Raw genomic sequence first — 22,942 nt, 5'->3', positions numbered from 1 at the left:
GGCTGGTCTTGAACTTATGATCTTCCTGCCTCAGTCTCCCAAGCTACCGGGATTACTGGAGTGCACCGCTGTACCTGGCCACATTTCTGGAAAGGAGACAGGAAAGGGGTGGGTGCAGACTGGGAGGTAAGCCACGAGAGCGCAGATAAGAAGCTGAGAAGGGGAAGGGGGTGCAGGGTGGAAGCGTCTGCTGGCTGCAGCTTCTCGGTAAGACCAAATGCGCTGCTCGAAGGACCTGGGCCGCCAGGAGGCGCCTGGCACACCCCCATGCTTGCCAAGCACGGGCTGCGTCCTGGTGAGCAGGTCATCACTGCTCACGAGAGCAGAGCCACTGCCTGCTGCCCCACAGCTGGCCCTCACTCAGGGGTCCAGTGCGAACAGCTGCGCCACGGGCTGCTGACTCCGTGCTCCCGCTGAGTCCAGGGGCCCCCGGGCACAGGCTTTCAAAGGGCAGACACGTAGGAGTGCGCCCCACTCGTTCTCAGGCCAGAGGGTAAACGCGCCCCCTCTGGAGTTCAGCAGTCACTCCGGCCGGCAGGGCACTGTGGACCTTGCCCTCTCCACCAGGAGGCTGCGGGTCCTGTCAATCAAGAGGGACGCAGAGGCAGAGACCCTACACACGCACAAGCACCTTCCACCTCACAACTCTACCCAGGCCACGCCGACTGCGCAAAACCAGGCCCAGACCACAGACACGGAAATGTCTGAGGAGATAAACACACTTACTTCGGTTGACACATTTTGCAATATATGCATATATTGAGCACCACGTGGCACCCCATGAACATGAACAATGCTTATGTTTTCATGTTATTAGTTAAAAATAACAAAGACACAGAACTAGCCTGCAGATGTCCACTCAGGACGAGCAATTTCCTATGCTTTTAAACGGCCTTTTTTTTTCTTTAAAAGAAAAGCACATCTTGGCCCTAATACATTTCCTTTCAATACCGTGCAATAACGTGGCTGTTTGTTTCTGAACTGTCACTGAGGGTAGAGGAGGGAGGAGGCGGGAGGAGGAGGACAGCGCCACTCCTCTGTACCCAGGGAGACCTCTGCCCCTTCTGGAATGTTCTCCTCCTATTAGTTAAAGAACTACAGATATGAGTCACACCCCTGGGCTCACAGAGGACAAGCTAAATATTCTGAGTACATGTCTGATTAAGGAAATGAACAACCACTCGAAAGCCAGAGGTTGCTAAACTGTCCCAGGAAGGAAGCCAGGCTGGCGTGGAAAGGAGAGGACACGCCGGTCACCTCCGGGCTAAGCAATTCAAGAAACAAGCGGTGACTTCACGGGTTACGAACGGGACAGCCGGGAGGCGCTCTGCCCAGGTGGGCAGGGCCTGAATGAACACAGACCAGCAACTTCCACCCCACCGAGCGGGCAGGAAGAGGGGCGTCGCTGGCTTCTGAGAATCCTCCAGAAGGTGCACACAGTCCTCATCCCCAGGGGGGTGAGGCCTCCTCACACACCATCCCAAAGCTCAGGTGGATCAACTCCAGTGTCAAAAGAGATCCCCAGAGGAAGCCTCGCTCTGTCCCTCCTGGTCAAGGACTGCGGTCACTAGTGGAGATGAAGAGCCACCTGGCAAGTCCCACGCGGGTCACCTGAGGACCAGGAGCCTCCGCCCCAGGGAGCAGGGAGATTCTTGCAGCTCCGTGGAAGAGCCGGGGAGCCCGAGAAAGACCTGCGTGCTCCGTGTCCAGGAGCCAGGTGAGGCTGCCCTGGTCCTGCCTCCTCACACACGGGGGTCGAGGTGCCAGGTGAGGCTGCCCTGGTCCTGCCTCCTCAGCACACGGGGGTCTCCTACAGCTTTACCTCAACCTGAAGGAGTCGCTTTTGCTGCCCATGGTAAGGCAGTGACCAGGTGACGTTTGTGTGGTCGCCTTGTGGTTTCACGTTCCTCTCATGTCTCTTTAACACTCAGGAACCCGCTAGGACCACTCTTCAGGAGCGGAGATCTCTCTGAGACCCCCGGTCTGCGAGTCCGAGGCTGTCATCTAAACTGCCCATCCACTCTCCCCATGCCACCTGGCCCCTGGTGGAGATGCGGGAACCTGCGAGGACAAGGTGAGGGGACGCCTTTCCCTCCACTGCCGCGCCCGACCCACCCTGACGCCTGCGGGGGAGTCTCCGAGGGGGTCTCCGCCCTAAGCAATGAACGGGTCGGCTGTCTCTCAAGGGACCAAGTCACCAGGGGGACGTGAAAGGAAGCCCACTCGCCCTCACCCAGGCCTGGAGGACCATGCGGTGACCCGGTGGGACGGATCGCCCGCGTGCTGCCTCTCTGTGAGGGTCCCAGGGTCTTCCCACCCGGGCCTCTCCCGACAGGGGCTGGGCCCTCTGTGGACCAGCACCAGGGGACGGAGAACAGACTCCAACTCCGCTCTCTGAGAAGACTTACCGTCCGGCTAAACTACCACTGACCAGTGCCCTGAGCCCGACGGATCTACTCTCATCAATAAATGATCTCGACACCACTCTGCAGGCACAGACCACACCCGCTGACCCACTGTGCATCCCTCGGGGATCACGGGGCAAAACACCGAGAGGATCACAAAGGCAAAATCACCCCACACCACACTCGCACACAGTAGGCTCTCAATGACACAATAGGGGCCATGCTCACACACAGTAGGAACTCAACAACATGAGTGCTGTGCTCACAGTAGGTGCTCAACAACATAATGCATGTCCTGCTTGCCCACAGTAGGTACTCAACAAAGTAACAGGTGCCCTGCTCACACACAGTAGGAACTCAACAAAGTAATAGGTGCCCTGCTCACACACAGTAGGAATTAGACAACAGATGTGTGCTTGCACACAGTACAACAGATGCGTGCTTGCACACAGTAGGTTCTCAACATGACAGGTGTCCTGCTTGCACGCAGTAGGTGTTTGACAATGCAACACATGCCTGCTCTCACACAGTAGGTACTCCGCGACAACAGAACGGGGGCTCCCGCTCCCCCGGCACTCACTGCGTCTCGGCGCCCAGCAGCATCTCCACCTTCTCGTTGGCGTGGTTGCTCAGGACCGTCAGGGTGAAGAGGTGACAGGCGGCGCTCTGCCGGGAGTGGAGCACGGCGGAGCCGCTCCTGCCCGGGGAGGAAGCGAGCTCCTCGCTGTCGCAGCATTCCACCGAGAGCTGATCTCTCAAGGAGTAATCGTTGACGTTGTAACTCTCCTCACTGCAAGGAAACAGGACCACAGCTGTCCTCAGCCCTGCAGGCGGCGGTGACTCCTCAGCTTCCGAGTCACATTTCAGGAGCGGGAGAGGGAGAGAACGACCTGCTTCACAACACGAGTCGGAATCTCCATTACGTGCTGACCGTGACAAGGTGGTGCCTCAGTTAAGCCTGTTAGCTGTCTCGTTACAGTGAGAACAGACGCGTGGCCTCTGTCTGGAGTCGCTAACCCGCCAGCCTGGGAATGAGACCGCCAAGCCTCCTGGTCATGCTCCACAGTGTCCCCTACCCAGGATGAAAAGGAGCCCCGGGGGCTGCCCGCCCCTGGCCCAACGCCCAGCCCTCCTCTCCCACACTCCCAGCCCGGGCACCTGCTCCGCAGCCACTGGGATTCACCCTGCCATGCCCTGACCCTGCCCACCCCAGCACCCCAGCGTCCGCCGTTCCTGGGACTCTTCCAGTCCACGGCGACGGTGCCTGGTCCAGCCCCCACTTCCTCCAGCACCGCCCGCCGGTGTCCCCTGGGAGTGCCCTTCCTTGAGGAATCTGGTGCGAGCTCCCGACTCCTCAGCCTCTGCTCTGGACGCCCCTTCACCTCTACCTGCAGCTCTCTGGAGGGCCCTGCACCCCAAGACTGCAGCTGCTTCCCTCCTGGCTCCTAGACGGGACGGCCCCTCCTCCCGAGAAGTCCTCCGCTCTGGCGCTCCTGCCACACCAGACCCGAGTCCCTCCGGAAGAGTGTGGTGCTGGTCCCGGTCTCCCTCCTACACCGACTGCCTCATCCGCGAGCTCCCAGGCAGAGGGCCCTCCTGCCTGGTCTCGGTTCCTTGACCTCATCTTGGTGACCTGGCGACCTAGTTCTCTGCCAACGGCAACCACAACCTGGGAGGCCAACGCCCCACACTCCACCCAGCACAGTCCTCCACTCACCTCCTCCAGTCCTAACCCCAGCTCCTCAACGCTGGGCCTGCCACCGTCCCCTCCTGGGCTCCCCGTGTCCTCAGATCCAGCACAGGAACCGAGTTCCTGGAACCCAGACGTGATCACCTCCGTGGCTGTGGGTGCCCGGTAAATCCTGGCTGCACACAGCTCCCTCCCATTCTGCACCCTTGCAGCTGGACAAGGGACAGCTCAATGGACAACTGCCACGTAGAAGGACGAATTCAAAAAATTCTGACCTGTTCCAAGCACACTGAATAACTACCTTGCCTAATAAAGAACGCGAGGACATGAACTCAGGGAAGCTGAGGGAAAGAAAGAGTCCTTGTGTCTGGTCCAATGTACCGGGAGTTTCAGAACAAGCCACTCTGTTCAAGGGGTTTGGGAATTTCTCTTCTACCGTGGTGGACGTCTGCCTAGCAACCACTCCCTGCAACTCTCCTTGAACTACGTCAGCATCTTTTCTAAAATTTCAATTATCCTCTCACACAACAGCAAACGCAGTCATCGTCTATAAAAGCAAAAGACTGCCTTCTGATGAAGCCGATCTGTTGCTCGGGTAACGATCGACATAGTGGGAACTTCTCACGGTGAGCTCCTGTCCAGAGCCGCCCTCAGGCTGCCCACACCGGACACGCGCCTCCCAAACCCAGAAGGCGCGGCTTCAGGAGAAGCAGGGCGACCTCTCTCCAGGATCTCACTGACCTCCTGGCCAGGCTTCTGCTCCAATTCACAAATTAAAAGAGGTCCTGTTAGTCATAAGTGTCCATTTCCTGTTAAAAAGAACCCTTCAGACAGAGCGACTGAGGACCTAAAATTGTGACGTGGGGCATCTAAATAGGCCCTGGACATAACTGCAGGGCTATCCCAAGCACTTCCAAAGAAATAAGATCAAAGAAACGCAGTGCTGCCCTTCGAGAGGACCAGAGTCCCCAAGGGCTCAGCATGAAGCGACCTCCAGCTGAGTGGAAGACCGGGAGCCAGGGAGCCTCGGAAACAGGTGGGCAGCCTGGCGCCTCCCTGGGCTCTCGGAGCTCCCGCGCTCCCCACGCCGCTGCGCAGACCCGGCTGGTCTACTCATCAAGCCGGGGAGCCTGGGCCTCGAGGGGCGGCCACCATGGGTGAATCTTAAAAACTGTCTCCTAACTGTCCTTCTAAGCAGTGACCAGGGCGATGCCCCGGATGCAGACCCCGCCTCCGCCTTGCTGCTCTCAGACGTCCAGTCCAGACGGCCGCCCGGCACCGAGCCCGGGAGCTCACCTCCCGCGCGGCTTCCCTCCCATCTGCAGAGCTGAGTCCACCGTTGGGCTTCTGGATCCAAAACAGGATGCAAGAAACAGGCCTGCCCGGCTGCCCAACTGGCGTACCACCCATCGCCCAGTACCGTCATCGTAGCTGGGCCAGTCTGCACGGTGTGAAGAATAACGGAGGGGTCTGCACGTCCTTTGCTACCTGTTTAATGAGACTCCACTCAGAAGTAGCAGATTGGTTATTCTTCCTGATCTGCCACCATCCAGTGGAATCCTGTGGATCACAGGTGGACAGCACTGGCTCCGGCCAGCTCCCGCGTGTTCTCGCGCCAGGCTCACACGGAGCCTCCCAAGGCATGGAGTGCACTCTCCTGCGGCCAGCCGGTACCCGCCACTCCTCTGCTCGCAGTGCAGGACGACTGTGCTGGGACAGGAGCCCGAGGAGGCGGTGTGGGGCCACGGCCAGATGCCACTGCGCAACACCTCTTCCTCCCGCCTACTCGGGCCCAGAAGGTGCCAGGCAGCCTGTGCTGGGCTGGGAGAGAAGCCCCTTTCCTTGGGGAAGTCAACGCTACTCAGACTTCCACACCTTTGTCACTGTCCCTGAACAGACCTATGGTTTACATAGTCTCTCAAACAATTTGGACCATGGAATTAGGAAGTCAAATTACTGGGGAAAAAATCAAATGGAAAAACCGCCTTTCCTCACGCCCCAGGCTTCCTTTCATTGTCTGATCTGGGCTCCCGGCTCGCAGCTGCTCCTCCAGGCTGCATGCCGGGGCTGGCGGTTATCTCCACCAGGTGCAGCGGGCGGCCCACCCACAGCAGCCTGTGGCCCTGGGCGTGGACGGGGTGGTGTCCCTGCTGAAGGGCAGTCCAGCCACCCACAAGTGTTACATTTCCTCTTTCACAGAATGAAGCACTATGGGTGGAGAGTGGCGTAGCTACGCACCCTCCTCCATGCACGTCCCGGGAGGGATGTCAGGCAGCGGAGGAGGCGAGCTCCTGTTACACGCAACGGAAGCAGACGGCCCTAGCGTAAGCCGCTGCTTTCTCAGGCAGAGTGCTGCAGAGCACTTGAACTTTCTGTCCCAAAACCTCCACAGAGGAATTTTCCCACCGGGTGTGTATTTACCACCTTTAAACCTGGAACACATTCAAAGACAGCACGTAACATAGTGCACTGTGGAAACACCCGACGACGTGGGGATGTGCAGTGTGATCCCAGGGCAGAGACCATCTTCAGCAGGGTGGTCACCCCTGGGGAGGAGGGCGAGGGAGGCGGGCAGAGGGATTCCAGGTCATGGACAGTATCCTGGATCCAATCTGCTGTTTTGAAGAGGGGAATCTAATATCACCACGGCAAAAAAAAAAATTTAGTATCTGTCAAATCTGGACAGAGATCTTAGCGGCTGACGATTTCCTGCAGGCTTGAACTATTCCGCAAGCAAAAGACTCCGAGATCACAGAGGCACAGACGTGAAAGCCGCTGTCTGTCAGTTGTCTGCGGGTGCCCGAGGAGCAGCCGAAGGCCTCCCGGGTGAGGGAAGGTCCTCTCCGTCCCACTGGCTGCCATCCACAGAGAGAGGTGAGCTTGGAGCGGGGAGCCGGTGGGTGACCCAAAGGAGGGCTTTCCCATACAAGAGCGATGCCGTCTCACTAATGAACACCCACAAAATATTCAGGATCAAACTGAACGGGTTCCTGCTGTATGGACGAAGAAGCGGTATTCAGTGGGATGCAGGTGTTTTTCTTAAATCAATCTGTGATTCTAACACAATTCTAATTTGGGGGCAGGCGACAGGGAGGTGGGTAACTGAGCTGAATTTAAAATAATGGGAAAAACAGACATGAAGAAACAGCCGGAAGGAGGGGGAAATGGGAATGAACTGGCCCCACGACGTATCAACACACCAATGCAAGGGCCGGTGGGCGGACTGACGAGGGGACGAGGGCTCACCCACGGACACAGGTGGCTCTTCCAATCCGCAGGGAACTCAGTCACTCAGCAATCGATCCTGGGAGGCCTGGGGAGCTCCCAGGTAAACTGGACCCCTCTCCAGGCATTTTCTTGGCTCACGTCCCAGAGTGGGAGAGTCGGAGGCCAGCAGGTGACGGGCTGTCCTGCCCTGTGGCTGGACGGGCCTTTCAACATGCATGCCCCTAGGGAGGGCCTGCTGAAGGCTTGCTGGCCATGTCGTGAGGGTGAGTGAGAAAGCTGAAAGGCCTGGTGACCAGGTGGACACAGGAGGGTGGCAGGAAGGCGGGGCTGGAGGTTGGCGCAGAGTGAGGCCAGCCTCCACGGCTCTCAGTCCCGGGGCAAGTCGCGCACACGCCTGGGCGCGCTCTGATGGCCCGTGTGACAGATGGAGACCCAAGCCACACCCCGACTCCTCCTTTTACAAACTGAAAGGAAAAGACGCTGCAGAGAGGGAGCCAAACAAGACTGATCTGGCAGCCATCTCCTCCAGACAGGCGCCCTCTGCCCACCCACCGGGAGGCTCCTGGCCGCAGGCTGCCTAACCAGGCGCACACCCCATCCTCAAGAAGACCCTCCCAGGGGCTGGGAGGAGGCCACCGTGGCACCTCCCTCTGGCTTCCACTTGCACGCTTGCCCCACCACGTCCACGCTCTGCTGAGACACCTGGAGTGCCGGGACCACAAGCGTTCTGCTTTCCTATATTTTTAGATTTTGCAGTATCTACACATACACAATGACGAATCTGGAGGAAGGAGCCAAGTCTAAGCCCGAGGTTCATTCACAAGCCTGAAGGTAAATTTACAGGACACTTCTAATTTTTTTTGTGCCTGAAATACAGTGTCCTGGTGTGAAATTTTCCACCCGTCAGCACCTGAAATGTTCCGGATCTTGGAGCATTGCTGATTTCAGGTTCTCGGATCAGGATGCTCCGTCCAAGCTGCCTCAGAGCCCTCACCTGCGGTGTGGGAACAGCCCAGGTCACCGTGATGACCCCGCCATGCTGGGTACATGCTCTGAGCACCGTGCAGGGCATGAGGCACACGCTGTCGCCGTGACGACTGGAGTGAGGGGCAGCGGTGCCTGAGAACATGGTGGCTGGATCATCTGGGGGCAGGGGCTGGGCAGGGAGTGCGGCTCCCCGATTCCGGCCTCCTGCAGTCTGCGCCTAGAGCCCAGCCTCCCTCACACCATGCTCAGCAGAGTCCTCTTCACCCTTCAGGTCTCAGACTGATAGACTGGCGTCCCCACCGGGGGCTTCCGTCCACCTCTCCAGAAGGGGTCGAGGCCGCTGCCCTGTGGTCCTGTAGAACCGTGGCCTCCCTTCCGTAACGCCTGGTGCCAACCGTGTGTCCACGTCTGCGGCACTGACCTTCGCTTCCTCGGTGTGCAGCAAAGCACCCAGCACGTGATGACCACCCAGCAAACACTGGCGGAAGCCGGCCGGGCGGAGGCCCACGTGCCAGCTGTTGGAATGCAGGTGTCCCTCGGTGGGCAGAGGCCCCCTTCCGCCCCTCGCTGCGATCTCCTTGTTTCTCTTTTAGCTGCAGAGGACATACGTGGCCTCTGTATTCTACTTCTCTACTCTTGTTCTACACTCACTTTTAAGTAAAGGGTGTTTTTGTACGTTTACTGTCAGCCGGCCTAGCTCCCCGCCGCGTGATTCCGTGTCTGCTGGCGACGCCCGCGGCCTCTCGTCAGGAGCCAGCTGAGCTGCGCCTTCCTCTCCCAGGGGCCTGATCAGTGCACTGGCCTTGGCCACGTGGATGTCCAGGGCATCATCAGAGCCTATGTGGTCTGCTGCTTGCTGCCCTGGATGGCCTGCAGTCTCGCACTCAGGGTCCGGTGAGCATGGGGAAGGCACGGTCCTCTGGCCTCTTTCTTCTGGGGACTCTCTTCCGAGGACACAAGGGTGGCAGGCGGCATCTAGGTGTGCAGCCCCCAGAAGGTGGGAGGTGTGTCTTCTCATGGTGTCTGCAGACACCTTTCGTCACCGTCCTGCAGTTCGGAGCCTTTGCTGGGGCTCCAGCTGTGGGGGAGGCGGGCACAGCCTTCTCCCTTCTGGGGACATCTTCACGAAATGGTCGATGAACACTTTCAGTTACTTAGCTTCAGCCAGAACAAACCTGGAGCTTATTCATCAGGTGGCTCCTCACGTCACTGACGTGTGACCCACGTACCTCTCCAGAAACAACACAACCTCAAGGTGAAGAGTGGGTTAGGCTGGATTTGCAAAACCGCTCCTCAGAGGAAGCTCCTTTGCTTGCTTTTGGTGTGTATTACCGTATCAACTAACCTTTAGGCAGCAGGTGTTCTCTACACAAAAGGTCTAAGCAATAAAAATGCTGGATTATCTCCCTCCCGCTCACACACAACCAAAAAACAAGGGCAGCAAGTCCAGCGAGTCTGGGAAGCACTACACACACTCTTCCGCATTGGGAGAGGCGCTACTGGACCGTCTGAGGGTTGGGAAGACTTCTCAGGCAAGGGCAGCTCTCGCCGGGAGACGGTCCCTCTTCTCCCAGCCCTGAAGGCTCAGCAGCCTCCGGGACCCAGCACCTTTCTGCTCAGCAGCTGTTCTGTTCTGTGCTGACTCTGGCCCTGGGCACAGCATCAGGACGTGGAAGGGACCGGGGGTGACCAGCAGAGGAGCCGACTTCAAGTGGCTTTTCTCCTCCATCAGCAGAGGCCAGCTTGCCAGGGTCCTCAGGAGACCTCTCGTGCCTCCTGCTCGTGCCTCCTGCTCGTGCCTCCTGTTGCTGCTCGGGTCACCAGACTTCTCGTCGCAGGCAAGCTGGGAAAGCAAGGGAGCAGCAGGAGAGCCACGTTTAGTGGGGACGCACCCTGGGACTGGGTACATGGGTTTGAGGGCAAGGAGCAGGACAGGGTGGCAGCTGGACAGATCCTAAGAGTCCAGCCTTGGGCTCAGGCCCTGCCGTGAGCAGCCTGGGAAGCAGGACGAGATCTCGGAGCAGCAGCGTGAACAGGGAGGCAGGGCTCACTGCCGAGGACACAGCAAGGCCGCAGGTCTGCAGCCCCCCGGCTGCGGTCCACTGAGCCAGCGGCCAAGGGCAGTGGGCGCACCCTTCAGAGCAGGCAGAGGGGTAGACGGAGTGCGGTCCAGCAGAGGGGAACACGGGCGGGTCCCGCTGGTGTGAGCTGCTGCCCAGGGCAGAGGGCATCTGAGGCTTTTCTACGAAGAACCAGCTGAGACCGCCAGAAGTCTCGCCAGGGACACGAGCAGATCTGTATTTTTAAATTAATTACTTTGCAGTGCTGGAGAGTCGACCCAGGGCCTTCACGCGCGAGGCAAGCACTCCACCACCGAGCGACGTACACCTCAGCCCTTTGGAGTTTACTGTGAGAAGGATCTTGCTAAGCGGCCGAGGCTGGCCTCGAATTCTTGGTCTTCCTGCCTCAGCCTCCCGAGCCTCGAGATTCTGGGTGTGCGTCACCTCGACTGCCCAGCTAGATTTGTCTTCTCATGGGGTTCTCTGGCCATGGAACGTAAAATGAAAGAGGGGCACCGTGAACCCAGTCAGACGTGTCTCAGAGGAAGAGTTCAAGGGCTGGGGCCAGAGTGCGGGCAACATGGTGGAGAGAAGCAATTCTGGGGACAAGGGGACACGGTGACGGGGCAGGGTCAGGCCATCTTCCAGGTCAACCGTGGAGGAACGGAGTGGACGGAGATGCCTTTCACTTCAGAGCAAATAAACCCCAGAGAAGGAACGGATTTGACGGAGATGTGGACAGGAAAGAAATCTGAGACCTCAGCTTGAGGTGTTCACGTCCCACGACCAGGACGACACTCAGAGCGAGCTCCAGAACCAGCTCGAGGCCCGACCGCACCCTTTGGTTCAGTTTTTTTCTTTCTCTTCTCTCCTGCTTGCGGGGCTGGGGTCGACCCTGGGGCGGCCGTTTCTTAATGAGGTGTTAAGGGAGGAAGTGAAGAAGGGCTGGAGAAGGCAGCGGGTTGAACTTCTCAAAGAGTAGGACGAAGTCCAGACCCCAGGGCCTTGCAGGCCACCTTCTGTGCAGATACGGTCATGGAGCTAAGGTCAGCCTGATACAGTGGGCCTACACCACTGGAAATAACCGGTGTCCTCAGAAGAGGAGGCAGATTAAGAGGCACAGAGACACAGGAGAGACCAAGGCCACAGGGGACGTGGGCAGAGAGCAGGGTCAGGGTCTGCAGGCCAGGGAGTGGCAGGAGCCTCTGTACCGGGCTCTTCTCCGGGCCTTCTGGGGGGTGGGGACGCTGCTGACACCTCCATTTGGGGCTTCTGGCCTGCTGAACTGGGAGATGCTAAACTCCTTTTATTTTAAACTCCACTTTGCGGTTCTTTGAAAGAGCAGCTACGGGAAACTAACAAGCACGGGGACAAACTGTTCGCTTTTGGCATCAGACAAAACTGGGAGGGAAGACCACAGCCAGCTCCCAGGCACTGATAGGAAGGTGATAAGCCAATCAACTGCCCAGCAAAACACACCTGCCGGGAGCAGCAACCTCTCGAGGTCTCAGATGCAGGTTTCATTGCACAGTAGGGACAGGGGTATTTAACCCAGGAGGCTGCACACGTGGCTGTCTGTCATGGGGCTGCTATGGTAAGTTCTCAGGCACAAACTGGACTGCAGACCAAGCTAGTCATCATGCGTCTCCTACAGTCTATGCTTCTATGACACGGCATCACTGTCGCTGCAGAGCCAGGCCTGGCCACCCTCGCCACCCCAAGGGGAAGCTGCTTCAGTTTGCTGCTGCTCTCAAAGCGGTTCCAGGCGATGTTCTCAGCTGTCACAGCGGAGGTGGGTTCACCCAGTCAGCAGTGAGCAGAGCCAGGCATGCTGCTCAGACATTCTCTGGGGCACAGGACATTGCAAACAGAGCACCGAGGGGCCCAGACGTCAGTGTGCCGAGCTGAACCATCTGCCCTGGCGGTGCCCACGCAGCTGCCAGTCACAGATGCAAATGCGGAAGAATCTACCTTCTCATGAACAGCAGGCAAACTAAACTTGCACTCTAGAAATTTGGTAAACTACACTACTAATAAAGTGAAATCATCCCCGAGCTAGTGGAAACTTCCAAATTTCTTCTAGTATTCTAAAAAAGCAAAAATTCCTGCCCCTGAAGACACCCCATGACTGCTAACCAAGCCCCACTCTGCAAGCACCAGCAGTAAGGCATGTCCTCAAAGCCAAGGGACACACCCCTGGCCATCTCTGAATGCCCTCAGCATAAACCACTGGCCAGTCTGCATGGGAGGAGGGAGGAAAATGTCCTATGAGGAGCCACACCCGGTAGCTAGACGCTTCCTTGCAGCTGGAAGCCACTGGAGGCCCCGCAGCTAAGCCCCTGGACTGCGCTGGGACTGCAGTCAGCAGTGGTGGGTGGACCAGCCCTCGGTTGGCACAGGTAGCAGCTCCTTATCTCCAGCTTGCCGCCATGTCTCACTGACTGCCTTCCTCAAAGCCACTGTATCTCTGCTGCCGCCGTCTCCGGCATGCAAAGCACTTGGAGTTGCCTCCTGGAAGCCACTGTGTAAATTCGGCTGTGCATACTGCACATTTTTAACCAGTCCATTCATCAAGAGTCTGGTCTGCTTGTCACCTTTTACCACATCTCAGGCCATAAGCAAGTGGGGCCTCCAACGCTCCTCCCTCGGTAAGAGCACCCTAGCACCCTAGAGCTGCGCCGAGCACACGGCAAAGCGAGGGGCCCAGCGAGGGTGCAGCAGTCGGGTCCTCAGGATGCCCTCTCCAGCGAAGCCGAGTGTCTTGCTCCGTCTGTTATTAAGAATCCAAGTCCAAACAGCCCTGAGCAAATGACAGTGGGCCAGTTTGGGCAGCAATGCGAAATACATTCGCTGAAGCACCCATGTGGGTGTGGTGGGCCAAGGGGACAGGCAGACCTGAGCTCTAACCTCCAGAAGTGAGTGTTTTCTAATCTGTGCAAGTGCAAGAATGTAAGTTGCACAACACTGTTTCAAACACCCTGGAGGTTTTCCTCGAGCTACTGAAGTCAGCATAATCAAAATGGCACTACCATTTAAGACTGGCTCCATAGCATCAAAGCACATTGTATCATTTAAGTCAAAAGATTAATTAAAGTTTTTGATCCATTGAGGTGGAACAAATATTTAAACAAATGGAAGATGTTCAAAGTCAAAAAGAGACACATACAATCATTCTCCCCTAAAAACATCTGATAGAAAGCCGAGGAAACATGCTATCCCACGGGAAAGCAGTACCAAAGAAGAATGCAAAAATTATGATTTCTGTCCAGCCTTTACTTATGGAATTTACTTAGCTACTAGAAGCATTTAGACTACCTCAGATAAGAGAAATAACTTCTCCTTGCAGATAAGGAAACACCATTTTCCTAAGTATAAAAACTGGAATCTTAACACATTTACTCATAGAATGGCTTTTCAGAGTAAACTATACAGAGTTGTCCTTTGCCTATTCAGCCAAAGAGCAGAATAACTCACAATATGGTCTGATAAAGGAGAAAAGCTCTCCAGGTGTGGGGTGCATACCTAAAATCCCAGAGGCTCAGGAGGCTGAGGCAGGAGGACTGCAAGCTCAAAGCCAGCCTCAGCCACTTAGTGAGGCCCCAAGCAACTCAGCAAAACTCTGTCTCAAAATTTAAAAAAAGGGCCGGGGATGTGGTTCCGTGGTTAAGTGCCCCCAGGTTCAATCCCCAATCCCTGGTACCCATCCCTCAAAGAAGGAGTAAACCTCAATCTGTGTTTCAGTTTAGTTCAAATCATCAAGCTGCAAAGTGAGCAAACTCAGAAGCAGCGCTGATACAGAGATTTCACGATGAATTTGGACTTATTTTGTATTTTCACAGGGTTGTTTCTGTCGCTGCCCATGCTGCCGAGATCGGGCCCCGTGAGCCCCTCGCCTGTCACATGCCACGGTTCACAACAGCCTTTTTCCCTTCAATATGGAAACACACCACCGAGTCACATTTTTGTGAGATCTCAGTCCACGTTCTAGGGAGGATGAAACACTGGTGTAGAATCGGCAGGCACACACGGCACTGGCTGTGTGTGTACACGCTCCCCGAGCTGAGGAGGGCGTGGATGTGTGACCATACAGCAGAGGCTCAGGGACACTCCTCCTGGCCACCTCCCGGGCGCACCCGCAGAGGTGGGGACCACGCACTGGAGAGCTCTGCGCCCTCCCGAAGGAGCACAGCTCACCCCTCCAGCGGGCCAGCCTGTCGACCAGCGGTCACCAGGAGCACGGGCCCGTCCCCAGCCTGTCTGATCCGTCCTGTGATCCGTCCTACACAAAGTTCCACCACAGGAGTTTCAAAGACCCCGAACGGGAAGGAGGAGCGTGCCCTCCCAGGGATGCAGAGGACCGACAGCTGCAGAGGGTGAGACGCTCAGGATGGTGGCCAGCGCCCCACAGAAGCTCAGAGGTGGACTAGACGTCACGTCGCAGCCAGAAGTCATCTGAGGGGAAGGACGCGCGGAGGCCACCATGACCGACTTGCAGACTCGCCTCCCCTCCCCAGGCCTGCAAGGGGGATCACCGGGCAGGCACGCGAGTGAGGGGACCCCGGCCGACCCGCAGCGGCAGCGCGGCCCGCTCACCTCTTTTTCTTGGTGATGATGAGCACGTCGTTGAAGAGGAAGAAGTAGACCTGCTGCCGGGAGGTCCTCCTGGAGAAGAGCACCGTGTCCTCCACGAAGGCCGTCAGCTCCCCCCGCTTCAGCAGCCAGCGCGAGGAGGACACCAAGGGAAAGGGCTGCAGAGAGAGGGCAGCGGCCGTCAGCCAGGGCGGCCGCAGAACCAGGAAGGGCCGTCCAGCTGCGAGCTGCCCCCAGTGCGCACCGCGAACCCCACCGAGACGCGAGGAAACCCGCCGGCTCAGGCCCGGCATGAAGCCCCGTCACCCCCACCCAGGGGATTCACCCCCCATCCGGTGGGTCGTCACCCCCCATCCATTGGATTGTCACCCCCCATCCAGTGGGTCGGTCACCCCCCATCCAGGGGATCGTCACCCCCCATCCAGTGGATCGTAACTGAGGGCTCGGGGAAAGTCACTTAGAACCAGGTCACAAATCTAAAACTGCAGGCTTTTTAAAAATTACTGAACATACAGAAAAACACAGGTAACTGGTCACCAAGGACAACCATGAGTCTCTACTCAGTTTATGAACTTAAAAGATCTTCCCAAGAGACAGAGAAGCCCACGGACTCGGTTCTGTCTGCCGACGGTCTGCCTGGCCACACTCTCGACAGTATTTCAAGCTAATGATCATTTTCCTGAATTAAGTTCATTCCTGAAAGCACCAAGCCGTGTTCTGGCCGTGAAATGAACTTCTAGAATATTCCATCATCATCTCATCGGAAAGGCTGGACAAGGAACCGTACTGCTCTCCTCTGCAGGAGTCCCTGCACAGGTCAGCTGGAGACGAGAGCCACAGAGGAACCCTCACCCGGAGCTCTTCATGGTGGCTGTTTTTAAGTCACCAGAAATACCCCCCTACCAAAAATCTGATTTAAAAAAAAAATCCCTAGATTTTTTTAATCTAGGGATTAAAGCAAAAGTTCTAGAACACAAAAATAAGCAAAATAAGCAAAAGTTCTAGAACACAAAAACATACATGCAGTCGTTGGCAGAACAAAGTTCTCCTTTTCAGGGAATGTGATTAAAAATAGCTAAAGGAAATTGGGATATTAGGGAGGAAATGAGGAGGCTCAGAAAGGATTCCACAGTTTGAAAACTTGACAAAGGGCTTTCACAGGAAGGTTGCTCCTTGGTTACACACAGAGTGGGCAAGCAAGAGGAAAGGTTGCGGTGACCCCATTCTCCAACTGTGTGAAGGACATTCCTGGCCTTGCAGCCCCCAACTCCTGACTCAGACAATATCCTCAGGAACAGAGGAGAACTTAAAGCAGGAGCTGGGGGAGGGCGGCTGAAAGAAGAGACAGGAGGGAGAAAGAGAGATGGGGGCACAGGAGGGATGGAGGAAGAGATGGAGGGGGAGAGAGAGAGACAGGGAGAGAGACACAGGGAGGGATGGAGGAGGAGATGGAGGGGGAGAGAGAGAGACAGGGAGAGAGACACAGGGAGGGATGGAGGAGGAGATGGAGGGGGAGAGAGAGAAACAGGGAGAGAGACACAGGGAGGGATGGAGGAGGAGATGGAGGGGGAGAGAGAGAGACAGGGAGAGGGACACAGGGAGGGATGGAGCAAGAGAGAGATAAAGGAGGGAGGGAGAGACAGACAGACACAGGGAGGGATGGAGGAAGAGAGGGCAGAAGGGAGGAAGCGGGAGAGCTCGCTCCTGCAAGCACTTAGCCAACACCAGCACCCGAGGAGGGGAGGTCACAGCAGGTTAGTCTGCCAAGGGGCAGCCACTGCTGGGGACAGAGGGCTCTGCAGGTGTACCTTACCCTACAGATGGACCAAGGGCAGCAGCTCAGTGCACATGGCCCCTAGGTTGGTCTTAGTTGAGGGATGGGAAAGAAAGAGGGTTTTTTGTTTATTTTTTGTACCAGGGATTGAACCCAAGGGCGCTTACCCACTGAGCCACATCCCAGTTCTTTTAAAATATTTTATTAAGAGACAGGGCCTCGCTGAGTTGCTGAGGTTGGCTTTGAACTCTCGATCCTCCTGCCTCAACCTCCAGAGCTGCTGGGATTACAGGCATGCAGCACCACACCTACGGAGGTTTAGATTTTTTTGTGTGTGGTGCTGGGGACTGAACCCAGGTCTCTGTGCATACAAGGAAGGCACTCTACCAACTGAGCTATATCAATTGGTTGATATATAAGAACTAACTGATCTCTAAGGACACTTCATATTCCATAGGGATAACCGTATTTCCACCAAAACACCTAAAATTGACAATGGCTTTCAGTATGTCCATTTTTTAAAAAAAATAAAAGTCTGGTACCATAAATATTCATAAAAATCCTCCTTCCCCTTTCTTTATCCACCTGCCCACCCCACAACTGACTTCTGCTCCACTGCTAATGACTGATCCTACTTCCTTCTGGACCTTTCCAGATATTTCTTAGGCACTGTAAATTTATTTTTTTCAACATATAAATCTTATTTTTTTTTCACTGTGTGTGTGTGCATGTGTTTGTGTGTGTGTATAATACGTCATAATAATGTTGTAAAGATAATTTTCCATATGGGTACCACCATTCATCTTTCTCTTTGAAAGTCAAGTTGTATTACACTATCTTGGTATGCTATAATTTATTGATTCATTCCTCTTTGATAGATATTGGGATTGTTTCCAACTTTCTGGCTGTTACAAACACTACAATAACTGTATACTTAATTGTAAAAACACGTAGTACAGAATAATTTCTTAGAAGTACATCTTTCGGGTGGTAGTAACTTGCAGTTGTAATTTTGATGGTATTTTCCAAACTGCTCACCACAGGGATTGTGACAATCTTTTCCCCCAGCAACATGAAAAACTGGCCTTTCCTATAACCTTACCAATAACACGTATTCTTAAAGTTTTGGATCATATATAAATCTAAAAGCTGGAATTCATTAGCCTAATTTCAACTGGTGATTTTCTCCTGAGTGAAGTAAAGCATCTTTTCATTTGTTCTAACTTGCAATTTTCTAATCTTCTGCTTATCACATAGATCTTATATAATGGAGATACGATCTCTTTCATTTGTATGTGAGTTATAACTATTTTTTCCCAGTTTGCTACTTACCTTTCTACCTTTTATGCTCTTTATTTTTTCCTTTACAGAGCAATTGTGTTAATTTTCAGATAGATGAAATGAGCATCTTCTCTTTTAATGACCTCTGGATTTGGAGTGGGCTGGACAGGCCTCTCCCAGGACCCTGGGCTGTCCTGCTGAACCACATCTGCTGGTCCCTTCCCTGATGAGAACACTCCCGTGGCTCCCGAATGGCCCTGCACGGCTCCTGCTGCTCAGGAAATCTGCTGTGAGGATGTGGGCAAATCACCTGGCCTCTGGGAACCTCTCTATCATGTTGAAAATGAACTCAGGAGCAATGGCTCTGTTGTCCCGGGTGACAAGGTCTTGAGATGCTGTATTTCTAATTAGTACTTCGCAGTGTTTCCAAGGGGTCTGAGTTAACCCATCGTCTCCTTTTCTGAGCCATATTTCTGCGCCTACGTCTTTGCAGTCCAGGTTACAGAAGAAGAATTCACTCCACCCTGCAATGCAGGGTGCCTGGACGCTGGACCCTAGCCCTGATTTTACCACCGCTAGCCTAGTGACTCTGGTGATGATTAATTACTCTCCAGCTTCACTGTCCTCATTGATAAAATAAAAAAGGTGTAACTGCAATAATCAGAGATCCTAAAACCGACGTGGCCGAGAGCCTACTTTCCGCAGAGCACCATGAAGCTCTGATGGCTATATTCCACTGCCTGAGCTAGAAACTCTCTAGGAAAACACCTGGCCAGTCAAGGTCGGTTGCTTAATTAGGAATTGCAAGCCCTCTCCTCCATTAAGAACCCCGCTGTGAGCCAACAGAGAAGGTCCCTGACCCAGATCTGCCATCGACTGTCACTCTTCTCTGTTCATCCCTCATCCCTTCAAGAGCAGCATCGGACAGGCTAGCACAGCAGCACAGCTCCAAAACAAGTCATGGAAGAAAAATGAACTTAAAAATAGATAGTGACCCAGCTTGTGGGGCAACACTGTTGTGCGGGACACTTTGAGAATATTAGATCTAATTTCAACTCTAGAATTCCACTGTTTTAACTACCCCTTCCCCCAGGTATAGTGCCCTGGGACGGGGCGCCCCTTACAAGACGCTCTGTCTGGAGACGCAGGAGCACTGCCGAGGCTGGTCCCTGCGCCAGCCTCTCCTACCAATATACGGTCCTTCTTTGAATAGCAAATTCCCATTCCCTTGGCTGCCCTCAACTGTCTCTCTTTTGATAAGATATAAGCAAAAATAGTAATTAACATGGCAGAAGGTACCTTAATCTTAAATTCCAGCTGGGAGTTAATTGTGTACATCATCTCCGTCCGCTCCATCTTCCGGGCTCCTTCGTTGCACAGTCGAACCAGCTGGAACAGAACCAGGGGGTTAGGAGTCCAGGCAGAAGCTGACTTCCGATGCAGATCTCCCAGGAACAGATGAGCCCCTGGGAAGGCCAGGACGCCCTCCCACGGGTACAGAACTCACAGCTGCACACAGTAAAGACACACTACTAACTCGGAAGTAGTGTGGCCGGGACAGAGGACAGGAGGAGAAGGTCCCTGGCAGGCGCGGCGGGGCACCCTGGAATCCTAACTACTCAGGAGGCCCAGGTAGGAGGATGGCAGGTTCAAGGCCAGCCAGGGCAACTCAGTCAAGTCTCTCAAAAAACAAAAAATAAAAAAGGCTGGGGTTGGAGGTCTGTGGAAGAGCTCTGGGTTCAATCCCAAATACCTCCAAAAACCCAAAAAGTCCTGGAAAACGTCAGGTACACACAGCCTCTGTGCCGCACACTCGCCCCACTCAGGTGTCCCTACACACTCTGGTCTCCACTCATCTCACCCTTCCAGGTCCCCTCCTCCCCATCTCTATGCTGGAAAGCCCACCCGACTCCACCCAACCTCCCCACACGGAACCCCTACCCACTGCCAGACCACCAACCTCAGAGGGGAATCGATCTAGGCTGTGGGCAGAGTGGGCTTAAGAAAGGGGTAAGGAGGGAGGCCTCGGGGGCCTGAAGGCCAAGGCCTCCAAGGACGGCCGGGGGAAGGAAGTCAGTTTAGCTGTAGCCCTGAACCTCCACCACGGGGCTCTGCGAGGACCTAAGGCGTACTTGATTCTCCAGTCCACATCAAAACAAGCTTTTTATTTCTAACTCTTTATTAACTGGAAAATCTGAAAAAACGGTACATATAAGGGTCACTGGCCATGAAGATACATGTGATCGTTAATAATAAAGGTTGCGAATTTTATTTTTAATGCTACTGATTTGCTGGGTAAATAATATGGGCACATTATAAAAAAATAAAATACTAATAATACAGAACTAAACGAAAGAGAACCCAGGGAGGGCCTTCTGTCATAGCAGCCCCAACGAACACAGAAACAGTTCCCCTAATAAATGCATCATTCGTTGAAAAAGAGCAGTTCATTTAGCACCTCCTGTACAGGATTCCTAACTTCCTGGAAGGTGCCCGACGCACACCAATCACACGGAAAGGGTGCTCCAGCACTGAGCCACATCCCCAGTCCTTTTTATTTTGAGAAAGACTCTCACTAAGTTGCTGAGCCTGGCCTTGAACTTGTGATCCTCCTTCCTCAGCCTCCTAAGCCACTGGGATTACAGGTGAGGGCCACTGCACCTGGCATCACTTTGTAAATGTAAGAAAATGACATGATTAAGTGTGGGTCACCATCTTAGTCCTCAAACTTCCAAACAGCAAATCCACCAGCAGAAGATGAAGCTGTCCACTAGGGGGACCCTGAGGAAACGGGTAGCCCGGGGGCGGTTAGAAAAGGAAAGCTCCCAGGCGTCCTAAGCAATGAGGTCATGGACGGCGTCGGGACGGTGCCCCTGGAAGGGACAAGTGCTGATTTGGACATGCGTGTCCTGCTGTTTTTATTAAGATCTGCCTCAGTGTATCAAAGCCAGACCTCCCTTCAGCACCTGCCAAGCTGCTATTCAATCTGCTTCACTCCATTTTTTGTTTTAGGTTTAATGCACGGAAAAGAAAAACACTCGGCACCGCAAGTAAAGAAACAAATTAAAACAAAAACTTCATCGAATTCGCACGGAGCATGTTTGTGGTGGCACGTGTGCAGCAGAGCAGTGCTGATCCCTCCGGATTCGGGCGTGGCGGGCAAAGGCCTCTCCGCGAGGTTCCAGGCATCACGCGGAGGCGGCGATATCCTGGCCGGTCATCCCAGAGCTCAGGAGGCAGAAGCGAGAGGACGCAGTTTCCGGGCCAGCCTGGGCGACCGAGCGGGACGGCCTCAACGTGAGAGAGGGCTGGGTGGTGAGCAGCCCTGGGTCCAGGACCCGGTACCGCAAATAAATAAGATAAATAAGGAAGTCTCACGTCCTCCTCCCCAGAGGTTCACCGTCGGCACTGACGGGGTGAGGTGGGCACGGTCAGCGCAGCCAGCGTCCGGATGGCGTTGGGCCAGGGCTGCGCAGGAGCCCATCCTCCAGCACCCGCGACACCGTCCACGGCTCCCCAGTCAAACCCAGCAGGAGGCCGCACGGCGGGATGTCAACAGCCACCTCGGAGCCGCTTCTGCTGGTGCTTCCCACTTTCTGGCTCTTAAATTCTCCAAATTTCCCAGAACGCGTTGACCACTCCGCTCACTTTTTAAACACAAAACCATTCCTGGAAGCAGCACTGAAGAGCAGAAAAGAAAAGCCCTCCGGGTCCTCAGGCCCACTCCCCTGCCTCCCGAGCCGGCACGACGGGCATCCGGCGCGGGCGACTCTGGAGCACTCCGGCACAAGCGGACGCTCGCAGGTCCGGGACACGGGAGGTCCGGCTGCCATCCACCATTTCCCCGCTGAGCGTGCGTCTTCGTTCACCTGCCGGGCAGCCCGGCCCAGGCACCCGGAGCTCATGACACAACCACCTCCCGCCAGCGGCTGAAGCAACGTGCCAGCAGCAGGTCAGAGGGCCGCCTGATGCTGGGCCCAGAACGAAGCCGCCACGAACGTGGGCGGAATTCTGGAAAGACGAGAATCAGAGCAGATACTCCTTTTTAAAAAATGTTTTTCTAGTTAATGGACCTTTGTGTCATTAATTCATTGACAGCAGTGCTGAGGATGGAGCCCAGGGCCTCACACGTGCCAGGCAAGCGCCCTGCCGCGGAGCCACAGCCCCGCCCCTGGCACAGACGTTCTTCCTGGGGGGGAGCAACTCTCCAGGCAGGAGACTCCGTGCCACAGAAAGACCACCCTGCACCGCACGGCGCCCAGGGCCAGCGGGACCATCAGATCAGATCCCTGGGGAGCCCTCAGCACCCCAGGATGCAAACAGAAAACTGGGAGGAAGCACATTTCCACTGGATGGAAACATCTTTCTTGGTTTTTGAGCTGTCTGAGGAGGTCAGCGCATCTTCCCAAGACAGCCAACGCAGCAGCACGCGTGGGCACGCACACCGAGGTTCTAGTCCACGCAGGTGAAGGCGGCGGTATGTTAACTACCAAAAAGATCCTCCCTCCCAAAAAAATGAATAACTGCCCACAGAGACCTACCTCAGGGATTTAAGTACAGTCTGGTTCTAAAAACTTGGGCCTCACCATCATCCCAAAATGAACTCTCTGAACGGCAATATTGGAAATCTCCAATTTCTTTGATATCCAGGAAAGCAAAGTCTACATTTTAATTCAGACACACAGATGTTCCAGATATCCACTCTTCCTGTTGAAAATCCTGGTGTTGTTTATCCAGGGCCCATAAAACCCTCACGTGTAAAGTGAATCAAGTCTCAGGCTGGTTCATTGCCAGGAGACCGGGTGCAGAGCTGACAGTGGTGACTCACACTCAGAGACGCTGCCCTAGGAAGAAGCCGTCTCCAGGCCAGCCTCCGCCGGACACCCGCTCAGACACTCGAGGAACCGTGCTCTGGCAACCTGCAGGC

At 55.1% G+C, this 22,942-nt stretch overlaps 1 protein-coding gene across 1 annotated transcript in view; it reads right to left on the bottom strand.

Moving 5' to 3' along the window:
• Arhgef26 (Rho guanine nucleotide exchange factor 26) overlaps positions 1–22,942 on the bottom strand; it is a 103,543-nt gene that overhangs the window by 9,317 nt on the left and 71,284 nt on the right. Inside the window, exons 9-11 of the mRNA XM_047563863.1 lie at positions 19,315–19,404; positions 14,964–15,118; positions 2,986–3,195 (exon numbers count right to left, since the gene is read on the bottom strand). Coding sequence (XP_047419819.1) covers positions 2,986–3,195; positions 14,964–15,118; positions 19,315–19,404 — 455 coding nt within the window. The remainder of the gene's footprint in view (positions 1–2,985; positions 3,196–14,963; positions 15,119–19,314; positions 19,405–22,942) is intronic.

Source organism: Sciurus carolinensis, chromosome 9 (genome assembly GCF_902686445.1).
Source record: "Sciurus carolinensis chromosome 9, mSciCar1.2, whole genome shotgun sequence".
NCBI classification, from domain to species: domain Eukaryota; kingdom Metazoa; phylum Chordata; class Mammalia; order Rodentia; family Sciuridae; genus Sciurus; species Sciurus carolinensis.
This window is presented reverse-complemented; position numbering and strand designations above follow the sequence as displayed.